Source organism: Acanthopagrus latus, chromosome 12 (genome assembly GCF_904848185.1).
Source record: "Acanthopagrus latus isolate v.2019 chromosome 12, fAcaLat1.1, whole genome shotgun sequence".
Taxonomy (NCBI): domain Eukaryota; kingdom Metazoa; phylum Chordata; class Actinopteri; order Spariformes; family Sparidae; genus Acanthopagrus; species Acanthopagrus latus.
In genome coordinates, this window is record NC_051050.1 from 1,709,207 (window position 1) to 1,736,338 (window position 27,132).

Sequence of the window (27,132 nt, forward strand, 5' to 3'; positions counted from 1 at the left end):
GTTGACTGTGCCATATTTTGGCCAAAACCGGCCCAAATATGTTTCAACAAAGGTGGGCCACGTGTGCTGAACCACATGTGGACCAGCCTTGGTTCAATGGCAGAATAATTGCCTACTCTGCCACATATTTGCCAAAGATGGGCCATATTTGTTTTGTGATATTTGGGCCAAATATAGCATTAATTACATGGGCCAGTTTAGGTTAACATCTGTTTTGTCTGGGCCAGAAGAATGCCTACAGTGCTGGATCATTGCATGAAGTGGCCCACATCCGTATACTATCTAGGCAGTCCACTACTACAATTTAAAGGTGTATTTATTCATAACTTTAATACAGTTATAAAAAGACAATTGTAGTAGGGGGAGAAGGAAGATAACTGGATGAAATAGAATTATAGAATTAGAAATGTCACAATATGGTTAAGGTGTCCTGCAACAATGTCCTCTGGGAGGTGTACATAGGTGTGTCGGGGCAGGGTGGTGCTCCCATTGGGCCATCTCCCCTGTTAAAAATTGACAAATCACCTACTGCTGGTAGGGAAAGATGTCTGCCAACTCGGCTATAATTAGGGTCCGAGCAGGTCTCCACCTGTGAGGTCCCTATAGTTTTTTCGAACTACCACTTTTTCATCCCAAATGATCACATTTTTCACTGCCTGAACATGCCCCAAAACTCACCAAAATTGCCTGCTGAAAAATGTCATAATCTATTGTTATCCCCAATTTCCACCACTAGGTGGTGCTATAATCAAGGAAAGTGCGTTTTAGCTTGTAATTCACATAAACTTTGTTGCACATTGAAAAACCTTATATCTATGCATGCACTGAATTGTGCTGAATCTAGTCATTTAGGCCACGCCTACCATTTTTTTGCAAATCCGTGAAATGTCGCAAACCTACTTTTTCGAACTCCTCCCAGGCTAACCCTAACCCTAACCCCCTAACCCTAACCCTAACCCGATTTGCACCAAACTTTGCACACAGCATCTGTGGACTCTCCCAACAAAAACGTATTAAAATAATTTTGAGATTCCAAACAACACACAAGTTATAAGTTGCTTGCAGCTTTAATTAAATTTGGTTTTACAACAGGGAGTTTATTTGTAAAAGTAAACGAAAACACTCAGCAGTGTGCATATTTTTAAAAAATGTTTAATTTAACCTTTATCTAAGCAGGACAGTCCCATTTAGATTAAAAACCTCTTTTTCAAGGGAGCCCTGGCCAAGATGCAGCAAAAATTACACAGTAACGCTCACAACATAAATTCTGCAATGCTCTGCTCACCGAAACAGCTGGGACGATGTCAAACTTTTACCAGCATGAAGACAGGTAAGCTAACGGTTACCATACAAAGTTTAACATTAAAGTTATATCAAAAGTCTTGGTAAATTTCAGCTCCCCCATCCTGAGACAATACGCGAAAATAAGCTCAACTCTTTCTGTGGTTATTTTAGGCATTTATTTGCTAACTTTCAAAGCACCAACTATATTAGCCTACAGCTAAGTTAGCTTACATTGTGTTGTTGTCACAAGCAATATAACAGAACAACACAGATGAAATAGGCCATATTTCTTCCCCAAAATGTGTGATACACACACGAGGCTTTGTCAAGTCAAACTGGAGTGCTAGTAACAGCTATCAAGGAATAATGTATGGGTAAACTATAAATCAGGCAAAATTAATGGTTTAAAACACATTGTTTCAAAAGAAAGGTCTTGGTCTTATCCTCTAAAAGTCTTGGTCTTGTCTCGGTCTCGACCTCCAAATGCCTAGTTTCGGTCTCGGTACTCTCTGGTCTCAGTAATGTCTTGGTCTCGGTTGGTGTGGTCTTGACTACAACACTAGTCCTTAGAGTCTCAGCTCAAGTGAAGAAAAACTTCACATACTGAGCAACAAAAAAAAAACTTTAAGCGTGGCATTCGCTGTAATGGAAAGTGCACTGGAAGTGCAAAAGGCTGAATGTGTGGCAATTTGGATTTGTTGTACTAAATCATGCCCACTTTGACCAGTCGTTACCTATATGGCTGGCCTCAGGAGTGACCCCACATCAGTACTGTTTCATTACATTTCTAATATTGCGACATAAAATGAGAGTGACGAGGAAAAATGCATTTATGTTGATTAGTGTGTGGTGACTTAACAAAGGAAAAGTGCAGCAGAAGTGGGCGAGGCCTATGTAAGAAAACCTAGCTGTATTTGGGAAATACGTGAATATGATGTTTATGAATGTGTTCTTTAAAATGTGGAAGTTAAAGGCAAAAACACATTTACATCCGTTATAGTGCCACCTATGGGCCAATTTGCACAAAATTTGGCACAGCCTCTGGATGACATCAGGAACACTTGACTTAAGTTTGATGTTGAAAGCATTTAGTTTTATCAAAATATGAAACAATATGTCATTTTCAGGTAGCAAAAAAGATTGTTTGGATATAACTAGCAAATTTTTTGGAGAGCCAAAATTGTTTTGAAAACTTTTCATCAGACACATCTGAAGATTCTGTTTTTACTTATTTCTGTTCCTCACCAGCTTCTTATTAGTTTCTTAATCACTGCCAATGTTTTGGAACAATTTTCCAGTTTTACACCTGGCAGCAGAGTCAAAGGAATATTACATGAAATCAGCTGATGCTGGCTCCTGAATGGCGATACTGTTACTCAGCTAATTAATCGGCTATTGTTGTTGGTGCTTGCAACTCATCTCTCTAGAACGCTGTACAGGAAATCTATATGATACATATATGAAAAATGAGTGCTGTATGTCATGGAAGTTTTGAGTTCCGATGAATTTTACATGTTCTTTACAAGTGGATAGAAACTGTTGTTTATTTGTGTGCGTGTATATACAGTATATGTTGTTTGTTTGTGTATATATACACACACACACACACACACACACACACACACACACACACATACACACAACGGTCATTCATTACCGCAAGCAGTTCTCTGCAAAAATCGACCTGAAAACGACCTGCAGACAGTCATATGGAAAACATGACAGCATTTCACTGCAGTTTCAGTGTCTGTATGTGTAGAATATGTTATGGACATGAAGAGAATACACAGCAGGTGAGGAGCACTTTCTTTCCTGGGCACTCTCTGTGTTTCACTTTCACAGTCTCTCCCTCTTGCTCTCCCTCCGGCTTTCTGGATCTTTCAGTGGGGTAAAGGAAAATCATGTCATCATATTTATTGACCATTATCAGAGTCAAACTCCATGTAAACAGAAAGGGCTGCAGCAGCTGCCAGGCAGCCTCTGTGAACACAAACACGAGTGAACAGTAGCAGCTAAGCTATGCAGCCACCATGCAGAACACAGGCATCAGGTGTGCCCAACCGGTAACAGCCTGTGAAGATTATTAGTATTTTGGGTCATGATATATCCACAGCCAAGTCAAGGGGCAACTTAACATTTAGATTTAGATTTCTGAAGATGTTCACAGAAGGAGTATAAATGCCCAAAAAAGGCCCTATTCTTGGCCTTCTGTCAAAATAGTTCAGAGATCTTTAAGATCATTACAGTGTGGTCGATACATCCTTGGCAGTTAAACACCAATTCACACCTTGAATCACATTGCTGTAAGAAATCACATGACACCTCAAAAATAAAAAGGTAGTGAGCTGTCTTCGGTAGGGTACTGGCCTCAGAAAGTCGTGATGCTGTTTCGGTGAAACAGATCCAAACCCTGGTATGGATTAGAACTGTGTAATTATGTGAGTAAATCTGTCACATGTAGGGCAGCCTCAAATGCACTGCATCACGCTTTCCCACAGAAGCCACAAGAAGGGTGCCCTAGATGGTACTGCATGATATTTTCTTGCACACTGGGAGACCCTAGTGGGCACTTTAGCTAAGCTATTTATAAAATGGACATTACCATCCCCGAGCCACCATGCTAACAAGCCTTAGAATACAAATAACTAACTAAAATAATTCTAATTTGTTAGTATGTAAACAGAATAAAAATTCTGTCTTTAATTATTTTTTACATTTCTGTTTTCTAGCAGTGTAATTATCATTATATCATATCATGTCATTTTTACCTCTTACATATACTATGCATGCAATGGATAATTGTTAAGTTGACTTTGGTAACAAAACATAATTGGAGACACAGGGCATAAAACTTTCTGGTTCATTTGTTGTGTCAAAAAAATTGAGGGTTTGCGTGTCACTCTGAGGCTGGTATTCACTGGAGCTTCCCTCTAAAGATGTGCCCTCCTGAAGGCAGGGGCCTGGGCTGTACTGTTGTTCTCCAGTCTGCATTAGCAGGTTGTATGACGGGTTAGAAAATACACTTCTGAATGAAGAAGCTGGGGTGTCTGTAGTCAGTGAGGTGAGGAGGGGTGGGGTGCTCTTTTTCAGGGGCTGGTTATAGTAACCCCCTGGAGTTTGTGTAGAGGCATGAGGCTTGCCGTCTTCAATGACATAGCCTTCTACCACTGGTACTGAGTTATAATGCACCTCAGAAACATCCAAGACTTCTGCTTCATGATCCACATGAAGAGGATGACATTTATTTGCATCCTGTAACACAGACAAAACAAAAACATTCAGATAAATGATTGGTGGTGGCTGAGTGTGCAAGAATGCTCCTAGGGGAAAAAAACAAAACTTAATTTTCGCCAAATATTGAAGGGCTAATTCACTTCCATAAAGTTGCTTGTGAGGTTCAGAGGATTAACATGCAACATCAGTCATGTTTTCCCAAGCAGATGCACCACGACCAGGCATGTGCATGCATAGGACCCAAGGAGTGCTTGAGCCCCTGCCCTTTTCTGCCCTCATATTAAAAAGTGGCCTTTTTGTGTGTTTTTTTAATGAATAAATAAATTCCTATTGTGCAAAGGGATGTAAAAAAAAATGGTGGTATAAAAACACTACGGTTATCTACCATACACATTTCTTTGTAATACGGTGTTGTGTATGTTGAGCCTATAAAGTCGCTGCAGCTCCGCCCTGTCTCTCACAGAGGGGGGAGAGAGAGAGAGAGAGAGAGAGAGAGACAAACAGAGAGAGAGAGAGAGAGAAGCCGCTGCCTCATTGAGAACTCCACCATGCTCGACTTTAACCTTTGTGAGTTATAAATACAACATAACTTTCTTGTGGGGGCTAACAAGTCACCTTACACTTATTCAGTGTGCTTAAATATGAGTCAAATTTCAGAAAAGCGCCCATTTGTGCTTCATTAAGCTTAAACTGCTTGTTAATAAGAGTTTAGAATAATGTTAGAATAACCTGACTGCTGTCTGTGTCAGCTGTTTATCTTGCCACAAATCTTAAAATTCCTCCAGATATTGAGTTTATTGTGACTTTGCTGTTGTAAACATTGCAGTTCCTACTAACAGCCACAGTAGCAGTCACACAGTGTGTTTACATGACACTCAAGAAAACTAAATTACTGGGTTAGTCCGACTGTGATTGGATTTTTAAGATGCATGTATACACCTTAGTCTGACTAAAATCGGACCGGATCGGATTTCTTATAGTCAGATTAAAACACCTAGATTATTCGATTGATTGTCGCATTACTCCTACATGTATACGTTCTATCAGATTGGATTCAGATTTTGCGTTCTGCACTGGGTCGAGATTTTTTTCCATAGCATAGCCGACCTATGGCTGTAATCTGACTAACCTGTGCATGTAAACCTACTGACAGTAGTCATTTCTTGATTTTGTCACATTTTTAGATGTGTAGCCTGTATTTCTAGTTTGCACTTGCCCTCAAATAAATAGCCTAATAATAGACCAGTGTTTCATCGCTTTTTAAGAACTGCAGCTGAATTGCATGTCTTCCAAACTCAGTATTATGTGTATATATATATACGCTCACCGGCCACTTTATTAGGCACACCTGTCCAACTGCTCGTTAAACGCAAATTCCTAATCAGCCAATCACATGGCAGCAACTCAATGCATTTAGGCATGTAGACATGGTCAAGACGATCTGCTGCAGTTCAAACCGAGCATCAGAATGGGGAAGAAAGGTGATTTAAGTGACTTTGAGCGTGGCATGGTTGTTGGTGCCAGACGGGCTGGTCTGAGTATTTCAGGAACTGCTGATCTCCTGGGATTTTCACACACAACCATCTCTAGGGTTTACAGAGAATGGTCCGAAAAAGAGAAAATATCCAGTGAGCGGCAGTTCTGTGGGCGAAAAAATGCCTTGTTGATGCCAGAGGTCAGAGGAGAATGGCTAGTCTGGTTCGAGCTGATAGAAAGGCAACAGTAACTCAAATAACCACTCGTTACAACCAAGGTATGCAGAAGAGCATCTCTGAACGCACAATGCACGTCGAACCTTGAGGCAGATGGGCTACAGCAGCAGAAGACCACACCGGGTGCCACTCCTGTCAGCTAAGAACAGGAAACTGAGGCTACAATTCGCACAGGCTCACCGAAATTGAACAATAAAAGATTGGAAAAATGTTGCCTGGTCTGCTAAGTCTCGATTTCTGCTGCGACATTCAGATGGTAGGGTCAGAATTTGGCTTCAACAACATGAAAGCATGGATCCATCCTGCCTTGTATCAACGGTTCAGGCTGGTGGTGGTGGTGTAATGGTGTGGGGGATATTTTCTTGGCACTCTTTGGGCCCCTTAGTACCAAGTGAGCATCGTTGCAGCGCCACAGCCTACCTGAGTATTGTTGCTGACCATGTCCATCCCTTTATGACCACAGTGTACCCATCTTCTGATGGCTACTTCCAGCAGGATAACGTGCCATGTCATAAAGCTCGAATCATCTCAGACTGGTTTCTTGAACATGACAATGAGTTCACTGTACTCAAATGGCCTCAGCAGTCACCAGATCTCAATCCAATAGAGCACCTTTGGGATGTGGTGGAACGGGAGATTCGCATCATGGATGTGCAGCCGACAAATCTGCAGCAATTGCGTAATGCTATCATGTCCATATGGACCAAACTCTCTGAGGAATGTTTCCAGTACGTTGTTGAATCTATGCCACGAAGGATTAAGGCAGTTCTGAAGGCAAAAGGGGGTCCAACCCAGTACTAGCAAGGTGTGCCTAATAAAGTGGACACACTCACCGGCCACCGGCCACTTTATTAGGCACACCTTGCTACTTTTTAGCTGTGTATCCTGTGTAGCTGTGAGTGATATGCAATTGCCACTTCTTTTGTGTCAACAAATTATTGTCCACATGATATATATATATATATATATATATATATATATATATATATATATATATATATATATATATATATATATATATATATATATATATATATATATATATATATATATATATATATAAGCCTCTTTCCACAACACATAAGACAATATACAACTGACGAGTACAGTGATCTTTGTAAATATCAACCTGAGAACCTACCAGTGAGGTTGGCCATTTCAACACTGGTTCTGGGACTGGAGGATAGACTTTCTGTTTGATACTGTTGATGGATGAAAGAATGCAAGAAAATGAATCTAAAAGGTTTGGCAACACCATGCACACATTCAAATGGCCCCAATGAAGGCAACAATTCAGCAAATTTCACAGAAAATTGTGTTGACATGCTTACCATGTCCAGTGTTTGTAGCAAAGGATTGTGATGAGGGAGAGGACACCAAAAACAACAACCAGGGAAATGAGGACAGGCTTGACCATGTTATCTGCTGTTGAGTGAAGACAAAAAGCCCAGATGAAGAAGAGGAGTAAATCAAATTAAATATTGCAAGATTCAATGTTCTTTCCACAAAATGAATTTCCACACAAGCAGAAACAGTTATCTCTAAGGGAAAAGCAACATACTCAGTGGATTCAAGGTGGCAGTAATATATGTAGTGCCACATTCTCCAACTGCTGTCTGTGCCACCACTTTGAACTTGTAGTTACTGATGTGAAGGTTTGTTGCCGTCAAGCTGGTGTCCTCAGGGTTCACTAAATCAAGACAAATACAGTTATACTGTTACTGTTGCTGATAAACATCCTGAATGACCTTCAAGGTCACAGTTGAACACTAGAGTGTGCCCTTAGCAAATACCCTACTTAAGATATAAAATGTTAGCAGTATGTAGCCACGTAAGAGATGCTTTATAAAACTCTCTACTGTAGGTGTGTATAGCCATGGGGCATTCAAAGTGTTTATTATTGTGCAGCATTTGTTCACCATCATAAGTTCCACTATGAAGACATTTAATATTACAACTGTGTTTTATCAAGTTGAATGTTGCCTAAGTGAAGTCAGGACACCAATCTTAAGGTTATTAAATCCTGATATGTAGCAATGTGTTCTTACATCTGTGAATGTGTACTGGGTGCTGTTTGTAACCCTTGTTCTCTGACTGAAATACTGTTCCAGCAATGAAGTTGCCTCCTGTTACAGCAGACTCCCTCTGCTGCGGTAACATTTTAGTGCTAGCTCTTCATCTTAACACAGCAAGTTACAACAGTCAGTTGGAAGGTCTTCTTCCAGCAAGGTATCTAAATTAGAGGACTAAATACATTGTTTGTAATGGCTTTCTCATCTGAAGCCCTTTCAGCATCCCCACATCAAAACTGATAAAAATCCCTGATGACAAGTAAATCCATTTGTGTCAAGTGCATAAGGTAATAAGAAGTGAAACTTGGGCTAACAGCTTCTTCTGCTGGAGGGTAGACTTTAGCAGAAGTAGCTAGTGGTGGAATGTAACCAATTATATTCATTTAAGTTTTGTTCTTGAACATTAATATTTTTATTATCTGCTACTTTATACTTCTAGTCTGCAACATTTCAGAGGGAAACATAATATTTATGACATACATAATATTTACCTTTTATATTTTGATTACATTTTGCTTAAATGACTTATGTAAGAAAAAAATCTTTCTTTTTGCCATTTAGTGACATCACTACAGCTTCCTCTGGAGCCACTGAATAGTTTATACTTCTTTTTTGATATATGCACTAGTACTCACTAACACACTGTAATATGTAAAACTGAGGAAGCTGCCCTTTAAGTAAAGGATCTGAATACATCACTGAAAGTAACATGATAAATGTCTGTAATCCCTGGCCTGCATCAGGACTCCTCAATTTCATTAGAAGCATTTGGACATCTAGATACACATTCACAGATCTCAGTCTCGTGTATTTATCATGTTGCACATCTTCATATTGATTTAACCTGAATGAAAGGCAGTATGTCACTGCTGTCTGTGGTTAAACTCTTCATGTGTGCATCTCTGACTCCACTCAACATCACTGATGGCAGTACAGTCTTGATTTGATTTATGTATGTTGGAAGGTTCAGTAGGTGAGAGAAGAGTAATTGTGGCCTGTTATCAGAAAATTACCTGGGTGTCACAATACCTGTGCTGACAGTGAAGTTTTCATTGCTGTCCTTTTCCGACCAATAAAGAACATAGCCTTGAATGAAAGCAGACTGCTCCCTTTGATTTATATGGTCCCAGTATACCTCAACATCTGAATTCTGCCGTTTCCATTTCAATGACTTAAACAGGCCATCTTTTATCCCTGGTATAGAGAAGAGGGTGAAACAATGTTGGATATTGACTGTCCAATTTAATAAGCAAACAAACACTTCAAACTTACTTGTTTCTCTGACATAGTCCTCTAATCTGTTTAGTAGCACTGGAGCTCCCTGGGTACAGGCATATACAGATATTAAGTATCTCACTCCATCAGTGAAATTTTCTGGGGTGAAGAAATAACAAAAGAGATGTTTCATGAGAGCGTGTAACACTAGATAGGTATGATTGTTTTGTGTGCAAAGAATAAGACTTACTTGAAAATATCCTGGCACTGGTTTGATTGGAAGCAACTTTCAGCCATTCGACCTTGCAGTGCCCTACGGTGGGACACCAGTCAACTATGTAGCCACAGCTGGCTGCAGGACTAGGAGACCAGGACAAGTTGAAGCTACCGCCGCTGCGAACAATCCAGAAACCGTTTGCTCTTTCTGTTCTTTCTGTAACTTAGATTTGACACAAAGCTGCAAGTAATGTATCTGTTAAACACATTGAGGAGAAAACAATATCTTTAAGGCATCCTCTTATTCCATAAATGTGTGTGATACAAATTTCCTTGTATATCACTGTACGCATCATAAGACCACAGCTCTGCCAACCCCATCCTCAGCAAGTTAGTGATGAATGATGAAGAAATGCTGGAATTTTGGCTTTCAAATCCCACTTTGAAGCAAGTCCTCTACAACACATCAGATCTTGTTAGGGTTCTAACCCCAAAGGGGTAGAACTCTTCTAAAATTGTGCCGGTTTATTATCATTAGGGTTTGTTGTCTGCTGCTTGAGCTCAAATTCCCATGAGCTGGAATGGGCCAGAAATTTGAAATTGGAAATGATATGCATCAACTTTTCTTAAAATATAAGCCCAGTCAGCCAGATGGTGGCGCTGTAATTAAGGCTTGGAAATGCGTTTTTGGGAAGGTCACGCCCCTCACACCGCAAGTCTGATTGACTTGAAATTTGGCACACAAGTCCAGCTCCATGTGTTCTACAAAAAAGCCTCTTGGACCACAAAAGTCTGCCAACTAGATTGTTTGCTAATTTGCATAATGTGAAAAACAGTAAAATGAATAGAACTTTTGAAATATTTATGCGATCAACAACAAATTTGGTATAAGGCATCTGGGGGCCGAGCCAGTAATTATTTTATTAATGAGCACAATCAGTCAAAAAACATGGCCGCCGTCAAGCAAAATAATAATAAATAATAAAATAATCCTTACAAAGGGCGGGGCTTAGCAAATATTGGCCCTAAATCATTAACCATTTTTTCCAATTGTCACAAAACTCGGTTGATATCTTCATATCTTCAGAAGAGGACTAGGAATACGTCCCCCAAAACATTTTGAGCTCATCCCTTAGGGGCAGATTAAAAGCACACACTGCTGTGTGCATGAGTGAATGTGAAAAACCTTACACCCCCCTCGCACCCAGAGCATCAGGCGTATACCTGAATTGTAATACATTTCAATCACTTTAATTTCATATGTGGAAGAAGAAGTTTTAAAATCTTGTTTTTGTAATAAATGGAAATGAACGTAGTAGTGGAGTTATTTAAAAAGAAGTGATGCCATGAATTTATCCTGGAACAGCACTGGCTTTTTAATAGATGCTTCCATATTGGGCAGAATCGAATTTTCTTCATCTGTGTTGTGTTCTTTTTTATTTGGATTGTGCTCGGCATCATTTGAGATGCGAAAAGCTGAAAACCCAATTTGGAGAAATCTAGGGCTTATCATGGGTATGTGTTGCACAGATCTTTGAGGAACATGGTGGCCGATGCCATCAAACTGTTCAGGGCTGCCAAGTTTCACAAAAAAGTTTGTAGTGGGGGAAGGTGTCACTAGCTGGCTAAAGAAAAACAGGGGAGTTTGAAGTCAGATTTGGAGTAATACCTCATATGAAATTAACATTAGGATTAGACTGTGTGATGTCATTATTTGGTCTTAACCTTTAATATCTTCTCGCTTGCCTCTATGCCAGCTACTCTCCCTGCCCTGTTGGCCTCTGCATGCTCTCTTCATCTCTGTCTTTACTCTGAATATACCAGTGAACATGCAAGACATATAATCAGTAGCCGCATTCACACTGACGTTTGCATGCAGGGATCCTACACCATTTCTCCGCACCCTCCTCTGTGTCAAAGTTTCAGATGCGGAGAGGGGGGAAATTTTGCTCCGGTGCTGGTCCCCCTCTGGAGGTAGTATCAGGGCCGCATTATTGGTGAGCTGCCCCAGTGTGAACGAATAAGCTGGAGGCACGGAGCGAGGGTGTGTCGGTCTGACAAGTCTGATAACTGCACAGGTCATTTACTCAACTAGAAATGTCCCACAAGGCAACGTTACAGGACCAAACAAAAGTAATGTAGAAACTGTTACTGTCGTTGGCAACTTATGAGGAAAAAAAATACCGCAGCTGCATAGGAGAAGCGTCTGTCCTCCCACCTGTCCTACCGACTCTTCTTCACATTTCTGCCCAAAAAACATCACCATCAGTGGAGGATTGCCGAACCACAGCTGCAGAGATAATACTGAGATTCTGTATAAAAAGGGCTAGTAATGTAATGACTAGAGAGATGTTCATAGACATACGCCACATTACGGTTAGACTCTTTTGATGTCATTATTCAGTCTTATTCTGTCATTATTCAGGCATCCCCTCTCCCCCACCCAACTATTTGACAAATAAAAAAACAGTTTCCTCCTGTTTTAAATATTGTCCATAATGGACCAGCATAAGTACAGATGAAAACAATTACGTAATTTGATAAAGCAAGATTAACTCAGATTATCAGAATCATATCATCAGAAGGAAAGCAGGTCTTTCTACTTCTTCCCTGACATCTATGAAACAGATTTTTTTTTCTTTTTTAAGTCTAGTGTGTACTGTTTGACTCACACAGCCTAAAAAAACTAGCTACTGTCCTGTAAATCCCCATAGCTCATAGTATCAGTGAGTTCACAAGCAAATGAGTGATTTCAGTTTTTAAATCCAGCCTGATGTTTAACACTAAGATGAAAATAACTGACTCTTTACTTCAGCTATTTTCATTTTGTTTGGAAATGTACTTGTTTGTACTGACAAGCTGCAGATGTATGTGGTTTTGAAATCCTCAGTAAATCAGTAAAGCTTTTCACTATTGTCATGCCCATGTCATTAAAGTCAGTGGACGTCTTGTTTTTACATGTATTACCAATAACCATCGTTTCTTTCTCATCCACTGCTGTCAGAAACATAGATCTGGGAGTCCTTCTATAAAATGATCATTACTTTCTTCAGTTGTCACTGGTGGAACAGTTTGGTCCAATACTCACCAGATTTTATAAAAAGCTATTTACCACATCATCCATATAATGATTTTCACTGTCATTATCAATAAAATACTCAGAGGAGGATAACTCATTTGTTTATTCCATATTCCTTTAACATTATCTTTTTATCACCAAATATTTTACTGCAGTAGTCATTCCAACATCACCTTATAATGTAACTTATCATTATTGTTTCTGCCTATATAACTGAATTCATATGCATCTAATTCAAAGTCTCTCCTTTATCAGGATCGATTGTAATGTCAGATATGGCAGTTATGTGGAACGTCTGACCTCAGTTCTCCTTGATGTTGTTGAAGTTTGCATTTAGGCTTCTGCAGTTGGGTTACTGATAATGTATTAACTGTCTTCATGGTTTGATTATACTGATCATCTGTGTAGGAGCAACTATTGTCACTTATGTTACAGAAGAAATTATTGTCAGGACAGGTATCATTTCCCATGGTCTGTTAATTGTGGTGCCTATTTAATGCATTTTATTAATCTAGAACAGGGGTTCTCAACCTTTTGCAAGCTGGGCCCCCCAAAAGCTGGTTCACTGCAGTCACCCTCCCCCTTATCAGGGGCCCATGAAGAAAGAAGAAAAAAAAAAGGGGAAAAAAAAACAGCTGTCCAGAATTGCCACAGGCCCTGTTTTTGTGAATGAAATAGCTGGGGGCGGGTTGGTAAGGTAACGCTGAGTGGCCTTGATGCCTGTCAGTCATGAGTTGAGTCGTGTCTCGTCATTTCTCTGCTGTGTCTGCAGCTGAGCACTGTGATGCGCCTGTCTCCCCGAGCCAGGAGAGTTATCATACAGTACAATACCAAATAATAGCAGATAACAGACCAGGCGGCAATTTGGGAGCAGGCATTTAATTCCTTCCTCTCAGAAATCTGGGATGAAAATGTCACAAACTTCTCCAGCTTCTCTGTGAATTTGATTTATTTGTCTTCTGCAATTTAAGTTGTTGCGGTGGAGGAAACGATTTATCCAACCAGCACTCGCTGCAAACTCCCCATCTCTGCAGTCACTCACGGTGGCGTACATTTGTTTCTCCATCGCTCTGATCATTTTGCGGGACACTCTCTCGTGGCGTGCCCGTTTGCTGATAACTCATCCCTGCATGTTTATCTCAAGCCCCTCGCTAGCCTTCTTCCTCCCTCCACCAGGCAGCCTGGCCCTGTTGCTGTCCTCCTCAGACAGACGCTGAAGCTCCATTTGATTTTTCATCAATCTCACTGTCTTGTGGTCGACAGAGAAACGTCTAGCAGCTGCTTCTCCTGAGTTTTCCTCTGCATATTTTATGACAGAAAGTTTGAATTACTTTTTATTTTTTTGCTGCACCGGAGCCATGGCGATCATCAATGTGATACTGACTGACAGAAAGCAAGAACAGTACGGGAAGAAGGCGAAGAAGGAAAATGTGCAGTGTCAGTGGTCCTATCTTCTTCCATGATTTAAAAAATAAAAACAAATTAGACTCAGCATTTATTTGTAAATGGCTGGCTATTATTTGGTAATAGACGGTACATATTTACACCCCGGTCTGCAAGCCAGGTCGGGAACGGCGGTGGCCATGCACAACCGCGATTCAGTTGCAGCCTGGACGCAGAGTGGTGTGTGTCTCCTCTCTGCTCTGACTGCAGGCTGGGACTGCTGCACGAGGCTACTGACAGACTGACCAAGTGCTTTTGGACAGGGGAGAGACTGACGGCAGCACCCGCTGCTCGTTGAGCACAGTGACTGCAGAGTGATACGTGCTTTCAAGTCTAGAGTCTCCAAACACCACAAAAGTCTCCAATAACACCAGTAAAAGTTGCTACATTTGTCACTAGTCGCTTTTGACCAAAAAAAAGTCGCCAGGATGATGATTTGTTTGTATTTTATAATAGTCCAACCACTTGCATTTCTACATGTTTTTTTCCTCCCATCCTGTAGCCTACTCGCGCCCCCCTTGGAGAGTGTCCACGCTCCCTCAGGGGGGTGGGCCCCACCGGTTGAGAACCACTGATCTAGAAAAATAACGTAATTCATATCAGAATGAGATGGTTACCTACCGTTTGATCTTCAGCTTCAGCTGACAGACGGACATTATTCAGCTCACAATATTTTGTGAATGTTTGCAGCCTGTTGGCTAAAGTTTGTTTTCAGTATGACCTAACCTACTCTGCCTCTGATTGGTTGGTATTCGTTGGCTTTCATTGGGTTGGTTCGATCTAGGCAAGATGACTGATGACTGGTTAGGGTTAATATCTGGGAAAGCCTACTAGGGGCAGAATAGGGCTCAAAGTACAGTAAGTAGCAAGTCAGGAAATATATTAAAAGGGGAAAAAAATTAAAAAGGATCAATTTGACATGTGACGTATGAGGATAAGGTTGTGACCATGTGGAGATGCTCAATTGTGTCAGGCTGTTGAAACGCAGTCTCAGATAGCAGTCACTAGCTTGGCAGCCTTATCGCCTGTGAATAATTCCCATCCACCTCTGGATAATAAAGTCAGGTCCTAAAAATTTTATGTGAACGTGATAAAATACATTATGCGACATGTACTAAGGTGAACGTTTTAAGTGGTTTCCAAAATTCACCGACAGTGGATTTCCTGTCAGCTTCTTTATTTTTTCCCCACTCGCATTCCACAAAAAACCCATCATTGGCTTGTGTTTGGTGCATTAATGTTTAGCCAATCAGAGGTAGTGAGAGAAAAAAATATAGCTTTTTTTCTTAATTTTTAACCTCCTTGAGTTTACTGTGTTGACTCACTCTTATCAACCTTGTGGCTGCAGCAGGAAACTGTTTTTTATTCTACCTGTATTTTACCATGAATATTCACGGACATTCAGAATCTCTTTTGCATGGAGCCCTGGTCAAGACAGCAACATAAAAGGTTTCACATAACGGAACAAACAAGTGACTTACTTAAAACAGTCAGCAAATTACATAACAATAACATGCACAACTGTGTTAGCTTCATACCTGGACTGCAGCTGGGGATGGTTATGGTTGATGGGGATGAAGTGCCATTTTCATTTCTAGCTGTGACTGTGACAATATACTCTTCATTCCTGTCCAGACTCAGAGTGAGGCTGTCATTGTTGTAAACAGTTGTATGTTGTGGTTCTTTCCCTCGCGACCCAGACTTTTCACAGGTCACTCTATAGTCTTTGATGATTCCATGACTTTGGTTGGCCAGTGGCATCTGCAGAGAGATAACAGCAGGATCTTAGTCTACCTGGCAAAGTAAATGCATGGAGATCATGCGCTCATCAACATCTAAAGGCACTCTTTTACTCTTATAATAATAATTCCCTCATGGTTTACAGAATAGTTTTAAGCCATTTAAATGTCCCATATTACACTGTTTTTCATCAGTTTCACACAGCTGTCAGAGGTCCAACAGCTCTGTATTTGATATACATTGTCCAAAACCCATCCATGGTCCTGAATTTCACCTGTCAAAAAGTTGCTCTACTGAGCTCTCCTGACAGCAATCTGTTTCTGTGCCCACACCCTTAAATGCTCATGAGCTCCTTCTGTCAACACCTACTTGGAGAGCCCTTCCTGCTACGTCACTCTCAGGGAAGGGAAGCCATAGACATATATACATGGATGCCTCATTGATCTGGTTGGCCGCTGCTGCGATGTCAACATTGCCACCTTATTGGAGGAGGCAGCCCCGCCCCGTGAACTAATACGAGTCAATGGAGTGAACTTTACAAAGCTCCTTCTAAGTGCCATAAATTTATGCCTCTCATTTACACATTCACACATGTACAAATATATTCAGGAAACAGAGAGGAACCAAAAACAACATCTGTAACACTCTTTAATGATTATAAACGTTAACTTAACTTAACTTAACTTATATACAGGTCGGCACCAAACCACAGGATGGATTTTGTAATGTTTTTATGAGTGTTTACAGCTGCCAATATATGTAACAATGTTACTGTGATGATACATGACAGTAAAATATTGAATCCCTCCATAATAACCAGATCCTGACATGTAATTGTGACATCTGTGTAAATAAAAAGCGCCAATGTCGTTTTTATAAATACAGTGATTTTTGATGATCTAAGTACTAATAATAACAATCATGGCGACAAAAAATTAACAAAGTCTGCAAATCAAGATAAGAAACTGCAGCAGCAGTGAGCTGCTTTCTTTTTTTCAGCAGTATAGAGATATACACCCTGACAGAACATTAGTTCTGTTAGTAGTAGTAGTAGTAGTACTATTTTTCTGCACATTCTTGACTTTGAATGGGAGCCTCAGTAATGCTGCTATTTCTCGTCGGGCATTAATAAAGTATTGTACTGATTCTGATTCATATTTTATGAAGTCAGTTGTCCATATTTAAACTTAAATGTAATGAAACAAGTTGACAGTATGGTAGACAGATGTTACGTTTACATGTCAGGATATGGTTATTAAGGACACAGATAAAATATTTAACTGTCATGTGCCATCACAGTAACAGCGTTACATACATAAGCAGCTGTAAACACAGGAGTAGTTCATGTTTATAATCATCCGAGAACATACAAACATTGTTTTTGGTTCCTCTCTATTTCCTGAATATATTCGTATGTGTGTGAATGTGAAAATGAGAGGCATTAACTTATGGCACTTTGTAGAAGCTTTATAAAGTTCACTCCATTGACTTGTCTTAGTTCACAGAGCGGAGCTGCCTCCTCCAATATGGTGACTACGTCGATGTAGGGCAATGAGGCGTCTATGTATATGTATATGGGGGAAGCCCCTTGCGCTACTGGTAGCATGTGTTAATGTAATGTAATGCTTGATTGCACAGTAGTACCACCTGTTAATTGGTTGGGCTTTGGAGCGGGTTGCACACTATTGCCTGGCGTTCAGCAGGAGAGGGCTCGTTCTGGCGTGTTATGGTGGTTTGCACCGAGATTGGATTTGTACGGTCGGCATGAGTGTTACTATTCCTTCTACTCTATTGATTTGGTCATAGCGCATCATGGGGTTACAGCTGTGTCGATTTTTGTGACTTTACAGTGGTGTTGGCTGTACTGTCGGGTGTCTTTGTGAGAAGGTTGAGGAATGCGGGGTCGGCGCTCTGCCCTCACCGCGAGACGGTGACAGTGTTTTGGGCTGGATGCTAAGCCCTCTTCGCTCAGCTGCTGAGGCCACAGCTCATCTTTCCTCCTCCGCTGCGCTCTGTGTGGAGCTGTGTTGCACGGCTCTGACGTGGGCTGCCAGCTGGGCATTGTAAAGGACGGCTGTCCATGGGCTCAAATTGAAGCAGTTGGTTCGCCGCTGCCCTACTTCTTCTCTGCTTGATGTACATGGAGAGGCCATTAGATAGGAGAGGGAGGAGTCCCCAAGGGCTGCTAAAGAACATAGCCACTCTCTTTCTTCGGCCTACGGCCTACAGTATGGTGTACAGGGTAGTTCTTGCCCTGCCCCTCTTGTCTCACCCCATGATTCAGAGTTGAGTGAGGTGAAGGGACTCTTGAAGCGTCAACAGGAACAGCTTGACCAGCTTGCCCAGACCATGGCTTCTTTGCAGGCCCATCCTTTTCTACCTTGGCCTCCTCGCAACAGGCCTTTGATTTGCTGACGGTGTCAACAGCCAGGCAACTATGCCAGCGAATGTGATGGGGAGCGAGTTCGGTCTCATCCCTGTGCTGGCTCTGCCACTGGACCTTCTAATGTGGCTGGGTTTTCCCACTCCACATCCCAGCCGGAAAACTGAAGCCTGCTGAGCTGAGGAGCCAAAGCTCAGATGGGGAGGTTGGAGGCTCACAACCAGATCTCATCGATCGAATAATGGCACTCTGTCCACATACTGATGTTTTAATGGGGGGGGTCATTGTCCCGTTCTTTTTGGACAGCAGGTCCATGGTGTCCACGATCCCTGAGAGCTTCTTTGTAGAGCATTTCGCACCATGGGGCCAAGAGCCCCCTTGGTCTTGTAATTGGCTGCAGCTGTGGGCAGCCAATGGTCTTTGTATTCCACACATTGGCTATTTGGAGCTGGCCATGACCTTGTGTGGGAAGGTGGTCCCCGGTTGTGGCATCTTGGTGGTGAGAGACCCTCCTGATGCAGAACCTCTAGCACCTCTCTGTCCTGCTTCCTGCTCCAGTGGCTCAACTGAGATCCCTCCACGCTGCCACCAGACAACCCTAAAATATATTTCTTTAAATGTGATTTCCAGCATCTTGTCTCTTCATTTTGGGTCTAGACAATATCCCACCATAATACTTTTGTTCTTATGAAATTCTTTCTCCTAGTAAGCAATAGTGGATGATTACCGACACTTAAAGAAAGCCATTTAATAGCAACTCCCAAAGGCTTTAGAAAGAGCAGCCTATTAGAAAGAGGTTCCCACTCATCTGACTTACTTTCCAGAGGATTATAATTTTGTCACCCACCGCCTGCCACCACACATCAAGAGCATCTGGAACTGTGGGATAAATCAGGGAACAGAAAATATAAACAGTATGTATGAAATTATTGGATTAAGTTTGTTGTTTCCTTTTTTCAATACTTGCCGTCACCCCTTGTGTGGAAGTTAACAGTTGTGCTCCAGTCACTCCATTTCCACAAATGATGTGTTGTTGCACATCGTACTGTCAGATTATAGTTCCAATATGGTATCAGATTATTCAGAATGGTAAATTTAAGGCCAACTCCAAAGTATTCTCTCTGGGAACAAAATATGGACAAGACTGATGTTAATGTAGGTTACTAAGGAATGCTAATGGTACCAAGTCACTTTACCTCCCTCCTTTGGTCTACTCACTATGGTATGTGTTTCACCGTGGCTAATGTTTACTTGGCATCTTATGTTGAGAGTACTGTAGTGTTGCACCGTCCACTCCCACTCCAGGGTGACATTTCTGGCATTAATAGTTGAAGCCATCATTGCCTTTGGAGCGAACATGTGCACTGAAACAAAAGAAACAGTCAGCTGAATGTAATGATACCTGACATTTAAGAGACATTTTTAAATTCCTGTGCATTAAAGTTATTTGAACCTGCTTGAATTCCAAGCTGCACAAATAATGTATACAGCAAGAAACAAACTACTACCAGGCAACATTCAGAGACCTTTTGGATAGAGAGTGAGGTTATTATTTGAGGGAGAAGTTGAATTTCCAGATGCTAGATGTAAGTGCTTCCAATCAGCAGCGTGGAGCTAAATCAATATCCAAGAATCATCCAGTAGAAATAAGTAACTGTATACATTAAGATGGGAGCGTACAAAGGTACACAGGTTCAGCAATAAGTGTTCACATCTCCCTGCTGCTTTTGATATCAATAGCCAAATAAACATTTTACCACATAATATGCTAATTCTTTAAAAGATGTACCTCTTTTAATCAGGTCTGCTCTGTCTAGGAGTTCCACCTTCCCAAGCTTGTTTTCTGCTGTTAGTGTCCAGTTTCTTTCACCACTGTGCTTTTCCACTTCTATCTTACATCTCCTTATCTCCGATCTATCCCCTCTATCCCGACATTGTCTGAAATACAAATGCCAAGAGAATGTTAATTTAGTTTTATACATTTCCAAATGTCAGTTTGATCAATCATTTCTGAACTTAGTACACAGTCCAAAAGCACTCCTGATATTTCTCCTTCCCAGACCAAGTAATTGGATTGGTCAGTCAGGTGGAGCTTCTGTACATACACCTAGAAATATATATATATATATATATATATATATATATATATATATATATATATATATATATATATATATATAGAGAGAGAGAGAGAGAGAGAGAGAGAGAGAGAGTTTGATAGTATTATGGTTGGTTTTATGATACCGTCCAAGTAGATGGTAAACTGTTGGGCTCTTGAAGGATACAGCTGAGTGTCTTCCGACTGTCCAGTAACATTCAACTGACTGCAGATCCTGGGTTTCACACTGAAGGTCCTTGTCTTGAGGTGGGTCTGAGTCATGGTGAGCATAAAGCAGCAGCATTTAGTAAGATGTATTTTAAGACTCCAAAATCACAGTCAACAAATTATTAAGCCATACTCACAGCCAATATAAGCACAAGCCCCATGATTTAGTGTACAGTACACATTGGTGCAAGTGTTTTTTGACACTTCTGTCAAGTGGACAGTCAAGGCATATGTTTGATTGGAGATCTGTCTTGATTCACTGGACCCTAACCCCTTGATTGAAGGTGTACTGTTGAAACTTTCCCCTGCTTGCAAAATGCAGCAGAAGGTGAAATTACTGCCAACTTCAAACAATCCATCCTTTGGATAAACCCCAGGCTTTTTTAAGTTTTCCATTCCTGGAAAAACAAAAATAAGACATAATAAGCATCCGAAAAGATTGATTGTTTGTCAAGATAAAAGAAATTAAGCAAAGTAAGCTGTATATCAACCAGGATGAATATGTTCTTGTTTCCATGGGCTCGTCTGCTTGTTGTATCGTGACCTGATCCTGACTGAATGGGAAAAACACTCCAGTGCAAATGGGGACATCCAGCTCCAGGAGTGAGAAGATCCTATCTGGTCAGGCATCACAGAAACTTCCCCCTAAAAACATTTTCAAAACCAAATTAGGGGAATTTTGTTTGGCTATTCCAGGGACTGATGTTATTGTTAAAGTCAGCAATGCTGGTTCACAAACTCTTACAGTAAGTGGTATGGGAAAATCTGGTTTGAGAACCACCAGCTCATACACGAGCACATCGTGTACTGCAGAGCATGAAGGGTCGTTCTCTGTCCACGTTAACATAATCATCTGGCCAGAGCTAGAAAGTGTCAGATTCTCAGGTTCACATTGGAGGACACCTGAGGAAAAGAAAAATACATTTTAAAGGATCTAAATCTATATGCTGGTCTGCAAAGAGACAGACAATTATGACATCAGCAGCTATGGGACACAGTGAGAGCAGCCCTGAAGGCTGTACTGGGATGTTTTATTGCCTTATTTTACATTTGAAAATTCAAATCACATACCTGGTCAAGGCATGAGTTAACCAATAATATATAAAAAAAAAAAAACAACCAAATATTATTAACATACACACATTTTTGAAATGTTATATCATAGTTATTAGCTGTATTGTTCTCTTGTTGTCCGGTGTTGTTCTAGTTCACATGTGATGGCTGTATCCTTTCCATGAACAGTATATTTTGGCCATCCCTTATTCAGCATTTTAAGCATATAAATAGAAAATAGATGGTTAAAACAGACTGTAATGCATTTTTAAACAGATACAGGGACACAAAAGAGTTTACTGCTGCAACTTTCTTTTTTGTTGTTGTTGCTGACTAAAGATTAACGTGGTTTGTTTCCACTACCGTGGGTCTAAAGAACTGGATCTGGCTGTGTGTGTGTGTGTGTGTGTGTGTTTGAAATGAGTTATGCTAGCGAGATTCAAAGTCAGTAACGCTGCATCCTGTTACCAGTCCCAAATCAGCATCAAGATTTTCATGAACAATTTATAGTCCATGTTGTCTGCCCAGGCTGAAGCAGCCAGTGGAAAGAGGAATGTGATGTGAATAATCACTGTGTTCAGAGGGACAGTGGAGGCTCCTGCTTTCAGCTTGTGTGTCACGGGCGCCATCCTGTGGTGTTCAGAGGGTGATGCATTAAAGCGCTACATCAGTGTTGTAAATAATACTCAGATTGTTTCGTTGAATTCATTTCAAGCAGGGAGTTGTCTGCAGTCAGCTGATGACAGTGCCTCTGATTTTAGATACAGCATGTAACACTTTAATTTAGAATGGACAATTTCACTGGAACTACTTGAGGACTACTTGCTTATTCAGCTAGACCATGGTATGATAAAGGTTGCAGACTTTTTTTTAAAAAAATCATGTTACTTTGATCAATTGGAATTCAGTATATTAATCACACAGAACTAATTCTGTTAATTCTGGGTTTTAGTATGTGCATCCAATGTTTTTCTCATGTTAACCAAAAAGAAATTTTGTTTGATTCATTTTCGGGTCAGTACCAGTTATAAAACAGTTCAAAGAAGAGACAAAAGAATTCTGCTTAACATTCTAATGAAACTGTTAAGAGGCTGAATATATAGACGCACAGCAGTAAATGCTAACAGAACTACAAACCATTGTCTTCTTTCTAATACAATGTTATTTGCATTATAAATTAACTGTATACAGTAAAGTATAGGAGAAGAATATATTTGACACTAAGAAAGAGGATTACATACTCACCGTTCTCTTGACCATTTCCATCTTGTGTGCTCTTACAGACCAATGAGACCAGTAACAACCATGTGATCATCATATGGTCAGTTTTTCCTTCAAAGGTAAGGTGAACTGGCCAGCAAGTCTTCATGGATTTACCACTTTAAAACAGTAATGAGACTTGACACCTGTGTCAATAAACGTCACTTTGTTTAGTGCAATAATGTGCGTTGACTGAATAGCATATTCCTGGCATATTTTATAAAAATTCATAAAATGAAAACACTTACATGAGGAGGTCCGTCTGGTTGTTAGGGCTCTTGCATGTTTTCACTTGACTGCTAAAAGAGGGGAGAATCAAACAGAAAGAGAAAACACAGAGTCGAGTTATTCCCTGAAGCAACACTCCCTTCCAAAGAAACCACTGATACTTGCTTGAGCATGCATGATTGTGAAATCCATGTGGACTGCGAGGCAGGAAATGGAGAGGCTGCTTTCTGGTAATCATGAGTCACAGTGGTTAGGTCAGACATGCCCTCCACTATATTGCATGATAGTTTGTTACTTGGAAATGATGCATGAAAGTGTTCACAAAAAAATAAATAGTTTTAATATGGCAATATCGGGGTCTTCATCACAACAGCAAAGACATTCTCTCCCCTTCTTCAGGTCAGTCCTCAGTGGTCACAGTGCCAGTCCACAGTGGCATCAAAAAGCCCATAATGTTTTATCTGGGCGCCCACCGAGCAGGCAACGTATGTCCACATACAAAACAGGTTGATATCACGTCCAGCCAGCCGGGCCATGATTAAAACGTTCATTGACGACCACAATTTGATGGGCCATTTGCTCTTCTCTTTATCTATTTGACCTCTCATTTGGAGTTATGGAATACATTTCCACTGCTGTGCAGATGACATTCAACCGTATCAATAATAATCGATATCGACTGATATGAAACACTTATCGTGATACATTTTTCAGCCATATCGCCCAGCCCTACTCTCATTACATCTGAAGCATCATTAGCCTGTCCCTGTATCAGACACTGTTTTTTTACCTCTGATCATGTCAGCCTGGCAATCGTAGCGAAGCTCAGTGATAAATTGTCTGAGGTCCTGGCTCCTTTTGCAACTGTGACAAAACCTGTGGATAGTTTCACAAGCAAAGTGGTACTTTGTTACTTGTTTCTCTTCTCGATTCTGTGGCACCGGTCTCTACCAAGACAAGACGACCAAAGAAATCTAATCCCTGGTTTACTGATGAAACCCGAGATTTCAAGCAGGCCTGCAGGAAAATGTGGACTTGTACTTAATTAATTATAGTGTAGTTAATTATAAGCATGTTCTAAGTACTGCTAGAACAGCATATTTCGCCAGCCTAATAATAATAATAAACACAATCCTAGATTTCCCTTGAACACCGTGGCTAAACTTATCTGCACTCTCCATGTCTGGTAAGAACAGGGATGATGTTGAAGGGTTAATGGATCCAATTCACACACTCTCTCATCGAGATGCCCGTCATTTATTGCAGAGTAAATTCTTTGTTGATATTGTCTGTGTGGTTACTACAATAAAGACATAAACAGAAATGTGCATATTAATCATTATGCAATCTTAATAATACACAGAAACAGACTGACATAAATTAAACAATGCAAACTGAAGCTACGCAGTGAAAAACAGTAAAAGGAATGAATAAATGAGAAGATTTGAGGGTTTTTAAATTTAAGGGACTGTCAACAAAAAGCAACCTCTCAGCTCGGAAAGGCCCATTTCTATTTCACCGGCATAGTGTGCACAGAGGGTGAGACAAATAAGTGTGCAACAATCCCTTAACGGGCGCATCAGCACTCTCACTACACTGCCATGACATAACTAATAAACCCCTGAGGCCCCAGCAATACACCATTAATCAACATAACAGTATTATCAGGCACCGTTTAACAAATGCACAAACACAGTGCAGTGCTATAATTTAAATTGCTGAATAACACCCAGGATATAGTTAAGAACAGTAACAGAATGATAACTTGTTACTCACACTCTCATGGATGCACAAGACGGAGCAATCAACAAAAAAGGGAGAAGCAAGAGTCCAGAAAACACAGCGGCAGGTTAAATAAAGTCCAAACTGCTGGGATGAGCGAATAAACTCTCTTCATTGACTCGCGCCAGACACTTCGCACAGTGCAGCAGAGGTCTCTGATTGGTTCAGCGCATCCTGCCATTAACTGCTCATGTGCACTCCACGCACATTGACGTTAACACCATGCTCAAGGTAACAGGCTCCAGGACTGTGCGTGTGAACTGTGAATGAGCTGATGAGGGATGTTATGTGAGAAGTGCTAATGAAGGGCTAACCTTCTGAACAGAATCTAAATTAACTCTTCATCTCTGGCTTCCTTGTCAGAGTTTATTATAAAACATCCCTCTGCCTATTCTCAGTTAGTCTCAGCTCTAAACACTTTTGAAAATATCTCCTTCGAGATATTTTCTAAAATTGTCTCATCCTCTAAACCAACTACCTGCGTCCTGGACCCCTTTCCAGCAAAACTGTTTAAAGAACTATGGCAAGCACTGGGACCTACAATGTTAAATATTGTTAAGTTATCACTCATGACTGCTGTTGTTCCTGCTAGGGTTAGGGTTTTAAGCCTCCTGTGGTTAAGCCTCTACTTAGAAACCACACCTCGACCCAGGATCTCTAAATAACTATCGACCAGTATCCAACCTTCCCTTCTTCTCTAAAGTCGAAAGAGTCGTGTCCCAACAACTTTCAGGCTACATGCTCAATAATAATCTCCTGGAACCTTTTTAGTCAGCTTTCAGAGCCTGTCACTCCACAGAAACCGCGCTTACCTTGGTGGTAAATGACATTTTACTTTTTAGACTCTAACTCTACCTCAGTGCTTCTGTTACTGGATACTATAGATCATGGCATATTGTTAGACCGAATTGAAAGTCAATTTGGCATCTCTGTCCTGGCTAAAATTGTACCAGTCCGAAAGAATACAAGGTGTTTCTTACAATAGTACTTCATTAGTGTTTACTGATGTGAAGTATGGAGTTCCCTAGGGCTCTGTTCTGAGCCATTTGCTCTTGTCTTTATATATTTCACCTCTAATTTGGAGTTATGGAATACATTTCCACTGCTGTGCAGATGACACTCAACTGTATGTGCCCATAAAAGCTGATGATGAATCCCAAATCACAAAATTAGAGACCTGCGTCTACGTGGTGAAGAAATGGATGTCAGAAAACTTCCTGCTCCTAAATTCGGATAAAACTGAGATGCTGGTCATCGCCCCCGCAAGACAGAGACACCATGTTGAAAGGGTGAATGTGAGTCTCGACAACTCTGTTATTTCTCAAATTTCAATTGTCAAGAATCCATGTACATGTCAGATCTCATTACGCCATATATTCCAACTCGGGCAATACGCTCTCAAAATTCAGGGCTCCTGATGGTTCCCAGGATGAAGAAGAAGTCAGCTGGCTGCAGGGCTTTTTCCTATCGGGCTGCTTTCCTCTGGAATAACCTCCCAGCTGACATCAGACAATCTGGCTCTGTTGACGCCTTTAAATCGAAACTCAAAACTCACTTCTTTGATGTAGCCTTTAATTAGCCCTTGATATCAATTGTTATCTTCTTCAGTGGGTCGGTGTCAGTCTGAATTAGTTCCTACTGCAAGCTGTGTCACTCTCTCCATACTCTCTATAGCTTCCTCCTCCTCCTCCTCTCTTTCATTCAGGCTCCCTTCTGATGGACTATGGAGCCTTGGGACCATCTACCATTTCCGGGCTCCTGCTGCCTTGAAATACTGCCGGATCTGGATTGTCACACCCTGGGCTCCACTGCATGATTGCTCTCCTCTGTTTCACTATCTCCTCATATCTATATTTCTGTAAATCTTGATGCCTCTTCACTCTGATCTCACTGTCTATTACTAATTATCTTGTGTGGCCTGCCCTCTTCCAGGTCACCAGGTTGGACAGGAGGTCACTTTACATATATTATAATTTGTATCCAATAATCTGTCAATGTAACTTGCAATTTTGGCTATGCTGTTTTACACTTGTTTTGATACGCCCTATGCAAATTTAAAGACCAACAGGTGCCTGTCTTGGTGGGAACCTGGCAAAATATGGAGG

General features: G+C 40.9%; 1 protein-coding gene across 3 annotated transcripts; it reads right to left on the bottom strand.

Moving 5' to 3' along the window:
* Positions 1 to 1,445: 1,445 nt before the first annotated feature.
* LOC119030535 (leukemia inhibitory factor receptor-like) lies at positions 1,446 to 25,463 on the bottom strand. 3 transcript variants are annotated; one of them, XM_037118220.1, is made up of 20 exons: positions 25,022 to 25,463; positions 24,036 to 24,545; positions 23,266 to 23,316; positions 23,003 to 23,163; positions 21,450 to 21,607; positions 21,196 to 21,349; positions 20,842 to 21,102; positions 20,623 to 20,749; positions 20,168 to 20,316; positions 19,597 to 19,742; positions 19,346 to 19,499; positions 19,196 to 19,257; positions 15,794 to 16,016; positions 9,768 to 9,956; positions 9,575 to 9,676; positions 9,332 to 9,496; positions 7,792 to 7,920; positions 7,562 to 7,655; positions 7,372 to 7,432; positions 1,446 to 4,536 (listed from the first exon to the last, which is right to left on the bottom strand). In XM_037118220.1, exons 4-20 carry the CDS (start codon positions 23,124 to 23,126, stop codon positions 4,087 to 4,089), a joined length of 2,748 nt encoding a protein of 915 aa, XP_036974115.1. In that variant the 5' UTR covers positions 23,127 to 23,163; positions 23,266 to 23,316; positions 24,036 to 24,545; positions 25,022 to 25,463; the 3' UTR covers positions 1,446 to 4,086. The 3 variants fall into 3 exon arrangements, 2 of the variants coding, with proteins under 2 accessions (XP_036974115.1, XP_036974116.1); XR_005078317.1 differs by lacking the exons at positions 24,036 to 24,545; positions 25,022 to 25,463 and adding an exon at positions 6,651 to 6,842 and having other exon boundaries at positions 4,403 to 4,536; positions 23,266 to 24,018; XM_037118221.1 differs by lacking the exons at positions 24,036 to 24,545; positions 25,022 to 25,463 and having other exon boundaries at positions 9,768 to 9,950; positions 23,266 to 24,018.
* Between the last annotated feature and the right edge of the window lie 1,669 nt (positions 25,464 to 27,132).